At 42.9% G+C, this 13,661-nt stretch overlaps 1 protein-coding gene across 3 annotated transcripts; it reads left to right on the forward strand.

Moving 5' to 3' along the window:
* The first annotated feature begins 467 nt into the window (after nucleotides 1–467).
* Nucleotides 468–13,648, forward strand: znf395b (zinc finger protein 395b). 3 transcript variants are annotated; one of them, XM_069158683.1, is made up of 10 exons: nucleotides 468–670; nucleotides 2,663–2,842; nucleotides 3,420–3,571; nucleotides 3,663–3,775; nucleotides 5,680–5,876; nucleotides 6,033–6,133; nucleotides 7,466–7,760; nucleotides 11,212–11,307; nucleotides 11,635–11,741; nucleotides 12,768–13,648. In XM_069158683.1, exons 2-10 carry the CDS (start codon nucleotides 2,711–2,713, stop codon nucleotides 12,877–12,879), a joined length of 1,305 nt encoding a protein of 434 aa, XP_069014784.1. In that variant the 5' UTR covers nucleotides 468–670; nucleotides 2,663–2,710; the 3' UTR covers nucleotides 12,880–13,648. The 3 variants fall into 3 exon arrangements, with proteins under 3 accessions (XP_069014784.1, XP_069014783.1, XP_069014782.1); XM_069158682.1 differs by having other exon boundaries at nucleotides 469–670; nucleotides 5,677–5,876; nucleotides 7,469–7,760; XM_069158681.1 differs by having other exon boundaries at nucleotides 471–670; nucleotides 5,677–5,876.
* Nucleotides 13,649–13,661: the final 13 nt, after the last annotated feature.

Here is a 13,661-nt window from a genome sequence, read left to right on the forward strand (position 1 = left end):
TCTATCTATCTATCTATCTATCTATCTATCTATCTATCTATCTATCTATCTATCTATCTATCTATCTATCTATCTATCTATCTATCTATATAAGGCTATATATAAACCCATAACCCTATATATAGACGAGTGATGTCTGAGGCATCTCATGGTAGTTTCTGGAATATTTATCAATTGAATATTATTTCTTTGGATATTTTATTTTGACTGGTGTTTGTATAGCATGTTTATAAAATGCAGGGAATGCATTTTGAAAAGCAATTCATATTTATGTCAAACAAATCTTGCTTTGTATTCGTTATTTCTGTATTTTCAAGGGAAGAATGCATCTCTGATGTTTGTCTGAACATACACACAGATCTGTGCGCGCCTCAGACAGACAGACAGACAGACAGAGTGGATGCTGCTGCTGCTGCTGCTCTGGTAACCCCTCACCTAGATCATCCTTTTGTGCACGGCGCGCTGCAGGCTGATATCTCTGCGCTCTGCCCAGCTGTCACCCCCGGCATTGGTCCGCCAAGCAGACACACGTAGGCGCGTATCCGACCGACCAACCCCCTTTTTCCTCCGGCGGATTGAAGAGCCGGCGAGCGGCGTGACAGCCAGGCGGCGACGACCCGCTGCTGCAGCTCAGACCGGACGGGACCGGACAGAGGCTTCCACCGACGGCGTGAGTAAAATACGTTGTTTGGGCCGGTCGAAGAGGGTTTTGTGTTGCAGGAAACACCACGAAAATATTGTTTTCTTTCAGCGGTGTGAGCACAGGGGGAGGACGGGGGCTGTTTCTCCTGATTTCAATCTGCGTTGCCGGGTGGAGATCAGTGATGTAGTTGAGGGATGATAAACTGGGACTTCTCATCGGTTGTTTTTCTGAACGCACATAACCGCCATTAGAAACAAATGCAATCGGGCTTCGTATTTATTTGGAAAAACGTTAACTGCTCCATTTCAAGCTTTATCATCGAGTGCATCAAACCGCAGAAGCCTATTTACAAGGACTCCGATTTATACGTATAAATACTTCCTATAGTATCTACTAAAATGCACATAAGCTTGTATTATGCATTTAAAATATTGCATGTATCGCTACTCTATCATTGGGGGATGACGTTATTTACGACACTGTGTTGTTGTTGTTGGTGGTGGTGGTGTTGTTGTTAAATTTACACATGCTACTGTTCCTGCCTTACATCGCTGCACGATTAGTCTTGTGTGTAATTTGACTTTTTTAGTGTGTTACTTTGGAATTTAAAATAAGGGGTTTTTCAGCTGTGCAGCTCAGTCCCTCCCGGGGAAACTCGTGTCTGAACACGTTGTCAGAAAGGAGGTGTGTGTACGAAAATCAGAGCTCAGCCAATCAGCGGCGGCCGCCCGCCCACACGGTGCCGCTTGTTTACTACTCAAACTGTTCGCTGATTGGTGGAAAGGTGGGGAAAATAGGGTTTTATGCTGCATTTGTATGCACAGAAAAGAATGGGAGAGCTGGGCTTCATCGTCAAAGATGCCGTTCGGGGGCAGGTTTTCAAGAAGTAAACAGCAGCCACATCTTTATTGTAAATCAGTAAAAACAGTAAACTCCTGTAACAGAGGTTCATTAAAATGAACCCGTGTTTTTTGACGTTGTTTATGTTTTTATTTCCTAACAAACTGTACAATATCAAACCGTATAAGGATGATTAAAAGCACAGTTGTTGTTTTACTGACTCACTTAACAGTTTACTATTTTGTTGTTTCGTACTAACCCACTGTTGTGTTTGTATTTTAACAGTGAAAATTAACACTGCTGAGGCCATCAACATTGTTGAGTTATAGTTTTCTGCAGTTTGACTAATTGATTAATCAATTATTCTTTTTTGATCTGTTTCACATGACATTTTACTTTATCCTTACTGCAGTATTATGTCAAAGTAAATCTATTTAGACCAATGTGATTCTTCAGAAAACGTCTCTCAGTTGACTGACAGAAATGAAAATGCCATAACACTTGAGAAACATAGTGAATTATAGATTGTCCGTGCTGCACGCTGCTTTGAGCCACTCCACCACCCAGTCGGGATTATTCCTGCGTTCACTGAATGCAACATTGCCCCAATTTTACCATTATGGGCGACAGGCCACAGTGAATGTACCCAAACGTCAGATTAGGTCTGTGGATCGCGTTGTCGGTTTCCCACTTTATCGGAGCAGAAAACAAAGCTGCAGCAAGATTTTGGTCGAGCCTCTCTTTAAATCCACTCGAGTCTTGTTTTCCCGCAATCATTTTCAAATGTCCCGAGGTGTTGTTTGCTCTGCACCGTCAGGCCTACAGACGTAAGATGGAATGAGAGCATGAATGTTTGCCAACAATCGCTTAACGGCAGAGCTGCAGTCTGTTCAGATCAACATACTTGTCCACCACAGACAGCATAACGTTTAATATTTGATGCAATAATTCATTGAGAGCATTTTCTTTGTAGCTGAAAATGACCAGCAACCTCCATAGTTTAGTTTAGTTATATCTGGAGAATTTGTATGTAATGCATTGTAAAGGGGATGTGAAACTCACAGATCAAATGGAGTGCAGCTTTAGGAATGTTGCATGACTGTGAGAAGATTAAAAAAAATACAATCAAATATTTTCCTTGGTTTAGTGCTCATGCTGTCTCTGGTGTCTTGCCTGCAGGGAAGTGTGACACTGTGCTGAGTCCCCCTCACTGTGTGCAGCAGCACCATGGCAGCTATGGGACCTGAGGACAGAGCTGGAACAGGGCCAGGAGGGACGGCAGGCGGCCCACTGGGACAACAAGCCTGCATCTCTACAACCACGCACAACAGCAAAGGACCTGACATGCAGCAGACTCCGGTGAGGAGACTAAGAGGGCTCAGACTCCCGCTTAGGTCCAAAGAGAAGAATTTATCTCTGGGCTTCTTTTACATACAAATATTTTAATACATTACAATACATTTCTTCAATGCACCTTGATACACACATTTGTAAAATGAACCGGTATCCAAAATGTTGGTTTTAACTCTGATTTTGGTTTGCATGCCCCGAAAGTTCAAACCTTTATTGAGAAAAACAAAGAGCTGTCACAATAACGGGGTCATGGTATTTATTTCCCCTGCGTTGGACGTAATGTAGCGCCTGGTCAGAGTCTGGCAGCCGCCTGCTCTTCGTACTGCTTCAGTGGCAGATTGTGTTGTCTGCAGGCAGGATGCCACAGATGGACAGGAAATATTCTCTTAACTGCTTTATTCATGGAAACAGCGAGGCTCAGTTGTAGGGTATCAAAAGACTCATGTAAACAGCTTAACCCAAATAAAGCCTGAATAGAGAATCTCTGTCCATGTTCCACTGATTTACTGAGCGGACGGTTCATCTCACTAAACATTAACAGGCGTCAACCAGCAGCTCACTGTGTCATTACCTCCTTCTGAAGGTTCATACGCAGAGCTGTGTCCAGCCATTCGTAGAAAGTGGGCACCACAAAAGCAAGACATCGGGATGGAGGAACCTGGCCACTCCGCTGCCAAACGTGGGACCCACAATGCACCTCAGCAACGTGTCAGCCACCGGAGAGGCTCCGTACAGGTGAGGCGTACTGCAGGTAGCAGTTTAGGAGGGTGTGAGGGTGGACTTTATCTCACCAGACACTAAGGATTTTGCCATCTGTTGTCTCCAGCTTCCGCAGCCCAGAGTCAGTGGAGATGGACGAGATCATGGCAGCCATGGTTCTGACCAGTCTGTCCTGCAGCCCCGTGGTCCAGAGCCCTCCACAGACAGATCCTGGACCAGGTCTGTTTCTCTCTCAGCATGGTTGTCACTGGAATCATACATGTACATAAAGGGACAATTTCCTTTTTGCACATTATACCTTTTAATTAAATTCTTCCTAAAATTTTCACTACATATTATCTGAGTCTGGACCGACTTGGACGGAAACTGCAACCTGGCTGGTTGGTGGAGTCACACAACCACAAGGTGGTAATTCTAGTTTCAGTCTGCAGGGGACTGCAAGCCTTACAAATTTTGAACATTTTGCTGATTCATGTCACTTTCTGCATTTGTAATACAAAGGTATGTAAATGCTAAAATGTGGCTTTAAATGTGCTGTAGCCATAAACTATATATAAGTAGACGTAGCTTGTGGGTCTGAACAATGAGCCAGATGCGGAAGTGCCTTAAGCTGCGATACCATAGAGTGCCACTAGGGGTAGTCTTGAAAAAGCCTGCGGCTCTATAGACTCCCATTCAACTTGCCTCATGAAATTCGAAGTCAATAACTTTTTTCCACAACTTATCTTGTGGTGTCATTAGCTAAAGTCACTCCTTCTTATTAGTTTTCTGGCGGTCCATCTAAAAATAATCCTGTCATTAATTAGAAAATAAGCTTCAAAAAGCTGTGTTTTTGGGGGCGTGTTTGTTTGATTGACAGGCCTGTGCTGCAGTCAGGTCTCAGCTATCGGTGGGCGGGACGTAATATTACATAGATGCCAATTTGCAAGATGGCACCGGCCAAAATCAACACGCCTTCAGAGAAGAGCTGCAGGACTGATGTGTGAACTTCTGTAACCAGTTTTATTAGTGGTTCCTAAAAGTTGGTTCGTGTCCCACCGGTGGTACATGAGGACCTTGTTGAAAGACTGAACAGTTGCACTCCAACTGGCCCAAATGCAAGAAACTGTCCTTTTAACTACAGACAACAGTAATTAAATCGACACATCTCATTACAATGATGGGATGCAATGTCATGTCTGACGTAGCGTAATGCTAAGTTTAGCTTGACGACTCCTCACTCGTTGAGTTTATCAAGAAGAATGAGTGATATTTTAAAATGGCTACAAGGTCCAAAACCCAGCTGAGAGGAAAGTGACGATCTGCCAGATCAGATGAACGTTTCAATGCTGAAGAGGAGTCGACAGTTGAAACACAGAGTAACGCCGTTTCTACCACAAGATTTTAGATTTTGTCTTATGTTGTTTTTATTCAGCCTTTCTGAGGCTATTGGTTGGTTAAATTAGGGCATTTTATTTTATAAAAAAAAACCTGTTGGTATCTGCAGTGGGATGTGGTACTTCTGTTTCGGTGTATAGTTGTTCATAACCTGAAAAGTTTGGAAACCTCTGAAATGAATATTACCTTCAGTTTGGCCACAAGATAAACGCTAACCATCACTGATAGTTCTTCTATTCTTGTGTATTCATGAGAAACCTGGCACGTCTTTAATATTAGTCCAGAAGTTTAGTTTTCCTAATTACTAAACCTTGATAAAAAGTAAACACATTTTCCTGAGTAAAAATACATTACTTGCTTTAGATTTTTGGCAAAGCGATAAACTAAATATTAGTAGCCAGGGAACAGAGCAGAGAGCGAGTCGATGGTACGATGATGAAATGATGGTAAAGCCGTCTGAGAAAACAGACTCATGTCACAACCTTGGCACCGGCGTGGGACGCCTGCTGTTCCCTGTAGGACGGGCTGAGGGGACGCAGCAGAGAGCCGTCCCACATGCACAGTAGCTATTTTCATCGTAAACAAGAACAGAGAATATTTAATATCTGAAGGTATATTTTTTTTACAAACCTAGACTTTGTGCAGGATTGAACTAGTGTCCTCAACTTGGTGGTAAATTGTGTGTCGTCTTTGGCTCACGGGGAATACTTTTTGAAAACTGAATCTCCCGTATCTTCCTCCAGCAGGCTCATCTTCGTCAGCCGACATGGAGTGTGGTGGCGGCGAGCTCTCTGACAGCGGCAGCAGCGGCTACTGGAGCTGGGACCACGGCAACGTGAGCCCCGCCCCCTCGCCGTCCGTCCCCGAGGTGGACAGCAGCCCTGACGAAGGCCTGCAGATGGAGCTGGAGCAGGGAGAGGAGCATACTGCTAAAAAGCCAAAGGTACACAGCTGTAAATGATCCTTTCAGATATTTAACTGATGGAGTCCAGTTGTATGTTATTAACAGAGACTATTTCTATGCGTTTTGTGTGTTTCTCTGTATTTCCTGTTCCCCTCCCCGTCACCTGACCCTTGTTGTGCTCTCTGTCTCTCACAGAGCTCTTTCAGAGGTGTGTACAAGTGTCTGTGGCCCAGTTGTGGCAAAGTGCTCACGTCTTCAGTCGGAATCAAGAGACACATCCGCGTGCTGCATCTGGGGTGAGCTTGCATCTTGACTCTTTAAATTTACATGTACAATCACTTTCATTCTTTTGAGAGACGGGCAACAAAAGGGTTGAGGTGCTAAAACATTTAGGGTACATTTAGGGACCGTAACATCGTTATTTGAGGCGGTTGGAGGTAGTCCAAAGTAATAATCATTATTTCAACCATCCTTTAATTATAGAAAAATAAGCAGTAAAGGAAACAATTAAGAATATGTGTACAAATTTAATCTTGAACATCTGCTTATTGTAAATGGTACAGCCATATTTTTTTAATGGAACAAATTTTCACGCGTCTTTTTCTGTGAGGCATTAAAGCTTGCAAGGGGAGAAAAAGTACACGTACACATAATAAATACACATACTCTGCTCCCCGCCAGAAATGTTAGGCGTCCCTCCAACAATTTACATAATGCTCCAACTTTTTTTTGAGGCCCTACCCCCCCCCCCCCCACTGATAATTTTCATACAGTCCCTTACTTTGAGAAACATTTACCACAAAATGCTCCTTTTGATTTGACAGAATCTTTCAAATATTAAATATCAAGAGTTTGACCGAAATACATTTTTCAGTTGGCGGATTTTATTGGTTGATTTTGGCCAATATATCAGTATCGGTGTGTATGATATCTGATATGAACACTTTTTTTATTGAACAGTAAAAAGTTGCTTTGGGTAATTTCAAAATTGTTGTTGTTGGTTGTTTTTTTTTATTCATAGTTATTAATAATTATTACATCCCAAGTGAAGTTCACCATTTCATTGCACTGATGTCATTTTGGAAAATACATTTTATTTTAAAACTGTAAACTATCCTGCCTCTATTATAGATCTTTTTCACAAGTCTATGATAACCACATTTCATCCAATAGTTTGATATCAAAAAAGTTTTTACCCCTTAATATCAGCATTGGGAGGCAAAATTCAGTATCAGTCAGACTCCAGTTTTAATGGTGCACTAAATAAGAAAACTCAAGTCATTTATTCAATAAGGTCTTTGTTGGTGATTTTTTTTTCAACGGGTTTCTTCAGGCAAGTGCTGATGTATGACATTCTAATGTTCACTGTTTGCCCACTTATCCATTAAAGTCTGAACTGGATTCGACAGCAGACAGTTTAGCCCTTTAGGACATTTCTCAGCTGCAAAACAACATTAAAAAATCAAGAAGGAATCAAATTTTCAGGTTGTGGAAGAGCTCTGTCGTAGTTAGGGGAAGTGAGATTTTATATCTGGGCCGCAGTGAGTGCTGCTTTCAGTAACACTTCCAACACACAACTCACTCTTTTTCTCTGTGTGTCCACTGCTCTGCCCCGACCACACACACAGCAGCGGATCGGATCAGTCCCAGAGAGAGGAGGACTTCTACTACACCAAGATCTCCTGTGAGACCGTCGACACCGGCTCCGCTCCGCCTCCTCCCCAGCAGGTTTTGGGTCAGGCCTCCTCCTCTCATCTCAGCTGGGCCTCCTGCGGTTCTCCTCCCGGCTCGGAGATACAGATCCTCCCAGCTCACAGGCCAAGGTCCAACTCCAGCTCCGGTCCGGGCCCGAGCAGGCCCAGTCCGCTCAGCCAGTCGGCCCCCAGCAGCTTCTGGCAGATCCACTCTGAGCATCTCTATCAGGTGGGTGCAGCAGTGTGGTTCTTCAGACTATGGACGTAGTCTTCAGGTCTAAAAAAGTGAAGCCAATGCACAAGTGGCTTAAAGTGCAATACCACTGAGGCCCACTAGGGTCTGCCCCCCAAAAAAACCCTCTGGCTCCAACAGAATCCCATTCAAAAAGTGTAAATCTATTTCATAAAATACAAAGTCAATACTTTTTTTCACAAGTCATTATAGTGTCATCAGTTAAATCAACTCCTCCTGATCAGTGTCCTGTTGGTTGTTCTGAAAATATTTAAATAATTGTTTTGATATTAGGCCTCAAAGGGAAGCAAGCAGGTTTGCCCAGCTTGATTGACATGCCTGAGGTGCAGGTTACCAGCCCTCGCTCCTCCCCATCTGGTCTAAACATGGTCACTTCTGGCTCCAAAAAAAATCAAACAAGATGTCTACCATCAGACTGTCAGACTCGAGGCTTCAGAACAGTGATTCACAAACCAGTGAGTGACGGTTGGCTGCTGCTTGTTCCAGGCTTCATGCTAAGCTGCACTGACAAGCTGCTGCTGGTAGTTTCATTTTGAACAAACCAACATGACAATGGTTTCGATCTTCTTCTGTAACTCTGGTCAAGAAAACAAAACTAAAAAAAAGTTTCTTAACTAATATTTTATAACGAAGTCCATTTATTACTTTTCCTGCTTTACAGATTTTCATAAAAGTGTTACTAATATTGTTTATTATGTAGGTGATTTACCCATAATTACAAAATATTAAAGCATCTTCAATTTTGTCACAAAGGTTCCTCCCCAACCACCAGTATGCTTCTATAATGGCTGAGCAGATGATTAATTAGTGTTTGTATATGTGTGTGTGTGTGTGTATGTGTGTGTGTGTGTGTGTGTGTGTGTGTGTGGAGGGGGGACGGGGGTTAGATGTGCTCAACGAGCTGTAAAACCTGGAATGACATTCGCCCACCTATAATAATTTAATTAGTCCCAATTTGAATGGATGTTTTTTGAATGTTCTGTTATTCATTGAACATTGTTTGCAGCCTGTTCCAAGCAGACAGCAAAATTCTTCTGAGAAGACAATCACTTTGTCTAACTTCAGGGAATTTTTGAAGTCATGTGGCGCTTTGGCACAAAACAAAACCTGTTTGAATATTTGTTGTTTTGATAAGTACTTGTTTACTTCCCAGAATTGGAGTTCTCTAGAAAATAGGGAGTGTTTTTGGGGAATTAAATTATTTGAGAGCAATGAAAGGAGACAACACAGTTCTTGTTAGCATGAATTATTAAATATCAGGCGCAGATTTTTGTGCACGAGTTCAGGAATTTACCTTCCTAACGTTGCATTTTCCCATCGCCCACGGCCCAAATTCAGTATTTTAGTCCATGAAATTAGGCCCGACATAAAAACTGACATGAAAGTATCCAGATTTCTTCAAAATACCTCAGCGAGGGCATTAATGTCATTTTACTAGAAATTCGGAGCAGGAGTCTTGTGTTACTTGGCCGTGGTGTTGTTTCAGAAGTCCTCTTTACCCAGCGCACCCGAGCAGACCCCCCCCCCCCTCTCAAAGCGCCAATGAGCTACAACTTTGTTTATGCATCACAAAGCAGCACATTTCACTGGTGACCTGCATTTACCCCGCACCGCCGAGCCTGTAAATGGATGCTTTGTGACAGTGAGAGAGTGCGCTGTCGGCTCGCTCGCTCTCTCAAGGAGACTCGACTCCCACCAGCCTGCAAAGAGCAGAAAACACCACATGGATTCCTCCAGTGTCGTTGCACTGAGGTTAGGATTTGATGAGCACATATCCTTGCTCACTATTGACCTTTTCAACTTACAAACATAACGAAAAATGTCCCGAGCTAAAAAAAATAGCCATGAGACGATATTTTTGCATTTTTCAGATGTTTGCTAGATGTCAGAAAATGCTTTCATTTCTTCACTGATGCAGAAAATCCAGTGTCTGCCGAAGTGAGAGTGTGGGTTGAATTGTGGGTCAGTGCTGCTGTTGCAGCAGTGTTTCTCTCTGTGTGTGTGTGTGTGTGTGTGTGTGTGTGTGTGTGTGTGTGTGTGTGTGTGTGTGTGTGTGTGTGTCATGGCTGCTGGAGGCTTGAAATGCCTGACCAAAGTGTTAAACTCCATGATTCTTCCTGATCTCACACTCGCTGTTACTGCTGGGGTTAACAGTGGATATGTTTTGGCTTTTAGATTTCTTTTTCATCCTCTCTATCTCCTTCTATCGATGGCGATGGGATGTGAGGAAGGCAGTAGTAGCATGCGCTTTGTTCAGAGTTAATGGCTTCACAGGGAGGAGAAATAGGGCAGAGCAGGTGGGAAAAGATCACTTCAAGAGTGGGATTTTGGCTGTTTGTCGCAGCAGCCGGTTGGACTAAGAAGCATTAGATCCATTATTTTTGAAACAAATTGGCAGTTTGGCTGATGTAAAGAGGACAAAGTCTTTGTTTCAAGTGTGGGAATGTGTGTGTTGGTAGTCGTGCTTCTGGAAGCTGGCTTGAATGGGTTTAATATAAAACAGAGGTTCCCAAAACTTCTCAAATCATGTATCAAACCAACATTTTTAAGTACCACTTCCGCCTGCAGATGTCAATAATTTTTGTTTCTTCAAATATACCCACCGAATTAAAAATAAATAACACCATAAGGCTGTTTCAAAATTTAAGAATACATTTATGAATCTAAACAATCCCCAAAATGTCCTAGAAAGGGCTGCGTGCCGCTCTCTCCATCGGTGCCCCTTGACTACTTTTTGGACCTTGTAACCATTTTAAATTTCCACTCATTCCGCTGCGTAAACTAACGACAGAGAAGTCTGATTGCGACTCCGTTGAGCTCACGCGGCGGCCTCCAACCTGTAGCCCGATTGATTACAAGTGGAAAGTCTTCCCTCGCTGCCTTCACCTGTCTGCTCTGCAGAGGTTGAACTCCCACAGTGACACAGAGATCAGAGATACTCTCACACTGAGCTGAAAAGATGCGGGTGTTCGAAAAATGAGATAAATAACATAAATACAATTTTATATTTCAATAGAGGAAAGATCTCCGAGCTACAGTTCATGGGATAAATCTGCAGAGAACCATTTCACCCCTTTATGTTTTATGTTTTCACCATTTCATAACTACTAAAAATGCAACTGCTGCAAATACCTCACGCTCGTTATTCTTGTTTTAAGATGTTGAAAATGTTACCCAGCTCTGAAAACGCCCACAAGCGCCCAGTGATTTTCCTATTTGGCCCACTTGCTATTGAAGTTGACTAGCTCTGCTAGAGTATGTCAGGGTTTGTCCAACTTGCCTCTACTGCCCTCAAGTGTTCGAACAAATCTGTCTGATCTAGTAACGAAACTTCTACTGCCTTACTTTTCATATGAAACATATTGTTGGTCAGTTTAATGTCCTGCAGATGAGATGAATTGTGTTTCCTCTGTTCTCCTTCCTCCAGGCCTGTGTTCCTGTCCAGGTATCTGTGGCCCCCAGAAGCCCCGGCAGCCAGGGTTGGACCCCGTCCACCCCCGTCTCTGGCACAAGTAACACTCCGGTACGTCTCCTGTTCCAGTTTGTCTGTTTTTTTAAGCAGAAAAAAAGCGGTTGGTGCAGCTGTGCGACCATTTCTAATGTCAGATCTCAAGTGGGACGCTCAGTGAGAAGCTGTTTGACACAGAGAAGCAGCGAGACATGGAAGCATTTAAATCAGTCATTTACAGTGTTACACTCAGTTTGTTTCTTTCCAACCATTCACCAAGCACTTCTGATGGAGTGTACTGATCACTTAAGATGGCGTAGCCTCCGTCCCTGTCACGGCCGCCTTTTTGGATCTCTTCCATTGAACACTGCTGTTGTGCTGAATCTGCGCTCGTCTCCTCAGATGGTGAAACCTCGCTGTCGGTCTGTCAGCGTCGGAGAACAGTGGCTCCAACAGAACCGGCTGCAGCCGATGACTGCGTCGCCCTCCCGCACTCACTGCTCCTTCAGGTGAGCCGAATGCTGATGTTTATGTCCCGTCTTAGTTTAGGACATTAGCCTGCTGACATTTTCTAAACACAGATGGGTTTTTGTAGTAAACACAAAGTACAGCTGTAGCTAATGTGATTACCCAGAAACTCTGAAGACTTCCATTGTTAATAGAAATCCTCACTTGATCAAAGTTGAACCCGTAGACTGTATATAAACATCTCCGGGTCTGAAAAGTGAAGCTGATGCAAAAGTGCCTTCAAGTGCAGTACCGCTGAGGGCCACTAGTGGCTGGCTCCAAAAGACTTCTGGCTCCTACAGACTCCCATTCAAAAAGCATCAACTTTTCTTATAAAATATAAAATGAATTTATTTTTATATAGAAGTCACTATGGTGTCATTAGCTACATTCACTCCTTTTGAAAACGTCTCCATCATTAATTAGATATTAGGCCTCAAAGTTAGGTATGTTTCGAGGTGTGCCTGGTTTGATTGACAGGCCTCGGGTGCACTCAGGTTTCAGGTAGGTGGGCATCATATCCTCTGGTTCACACCTCCAGCCTCTCCAGCTCGTCTAAATATGATCAATTCCGGCTCTAAAAATCCAAAATGCAAACAACCAAAATACCAGAATGGAGGCTTTAAAAACAGAAGTTCCCAAACTAGTGTGTGACGTCACAGTGGATTGCCACTTGAGTTGATGAGGCTGAAGCACCCTGCCTGATTGATGTTCTGAACAGAGTGTAAACACATTTTTACAAATAAAGCTGTATTAATTCGCCTCCTCGTTTCTCTGAAGCTTTCCGTTTTGATTCCAGTATCTGCCACCTCTCTCTTTGCTCCAGGGTTGTTTATTTCTTACCCACCTTTCTGATTATTTAAAATCGCATTTCCATTTTCCCTCTGCCAGGAAACGTAAGCATGATTCAATGATCTCTTCATTTCATACCTATTTTCCCTCAGTGTAATTTTTTTTTAGAGACTGATCACATTAAGCGTGTCTCTCCCACTCCTCATCCTCATTATTTGTGTGTTTTTTGTTTGAAGGAAGGGTCGCGGGGAGGCCAAGAAGTGCCGTAAGGTGTACGGGGTGGAGCGCAAGGATCAGTGGTGCACCGCCTGCCGCTGGAAAAAAGCCTGCCAGCGCTTCCCTGACTAGAAACAGCTGGGTGATGGAGAGAGAGAGAGCGTGGATGGACGGATGAGTGGAAACAGAGACTTTTATCATGAAGTGAATATAAATCAGGGCTCGAGAGCCATCAAGAAAAACAACTTCTTTTACATGTGGTTTTTATTTTAATTTTATTTTTTTTTACTTTTACTTTACTTTTTGTTTCTTTCCTAAAGGAATGCAAATGGACTTTTTCTGTATCTTTGTAACTTGATCCTGAAAACTGAAGTCTGCGATGGTGCTAACTGTTGACTGACTTTGACCATGTGATGTGCTAAGCCTCCAATACTCTCCTACTTTATCCAAAGGTTATATTACTGCCCCTGTAGCTCCACTGTATTAGACTGCTACTTGGCTGTTTCCTTTATTCCGGTCCTCTCTTCCAGTGGTTACACAGTGGTTATGATGTACATTATATTGTGTGCTTTGAGTTACGTACGAGTATTTTATACCTTTTTTATCGTCTCGTTCAGTCCATGTATTGGGCAGACTGTATTTTTTTTTTCATGTTTTTTGGTACTTTGTCGGAATATAAACTCACGAGAATAAGCTACATTTGGTTGGACTCAACCAAGTTCCTTCCATGAAATGGATTTCCTTCCTGCCCGTGTGTTGGCTTACGACCAGTGTTAATGGTTTTTATCTGTGAAGCTATGGAATACTGGCCATGGGATGATCATTAGGAGAAAGAGTTTGTAATAGCAATAAAATAGAGGAAATATATTGTCAAACACATTAAAAAGCACTGAGAATTTAAGATGCTTTTTCTC

Source organism: Embiotoca jacksoni, unplaced genomic scaffold (assembly GCF_022577435.1).
Source record: "Embiotoca jacksoni isolate LCO1_2020_lvr unplaced genomic scaffold, fEmbJac1.0.p SCAF_23, whole genome shotgun sequence".
NCBI classification, from domain to species: Eukaryota; Metazoa; Chordata; class Actinopteri; family Embiotocidae; genus Embiotoca; species Embiotoca jacksoni.

Excerpts from the sequence above, each read along its gene's own strand:
- znf395b (XM_069158681.1), top strand. The coding sequence starts at position 2,711 with ATGGCAGCTATGGGACCTGAGGACAGAGCTGGAACAGGGCCAGGAGGG. Across the intron at positions 3,776-5,676 it reads ACAGACAGATCCTGGACCAG|CAGGCTCATCTTCGTCAGCC; the intron begins GTCTGTTTCTCT and ends ATCTTCCTCCAG. Across the intron at positions 6,134-7,465 it reads ATCCGCGTGCTGCATCTGGG|CAGCGGATCGGATCAGTCCC; the intron begins GTGAGCTTGCAT and ends CCACACACACAG.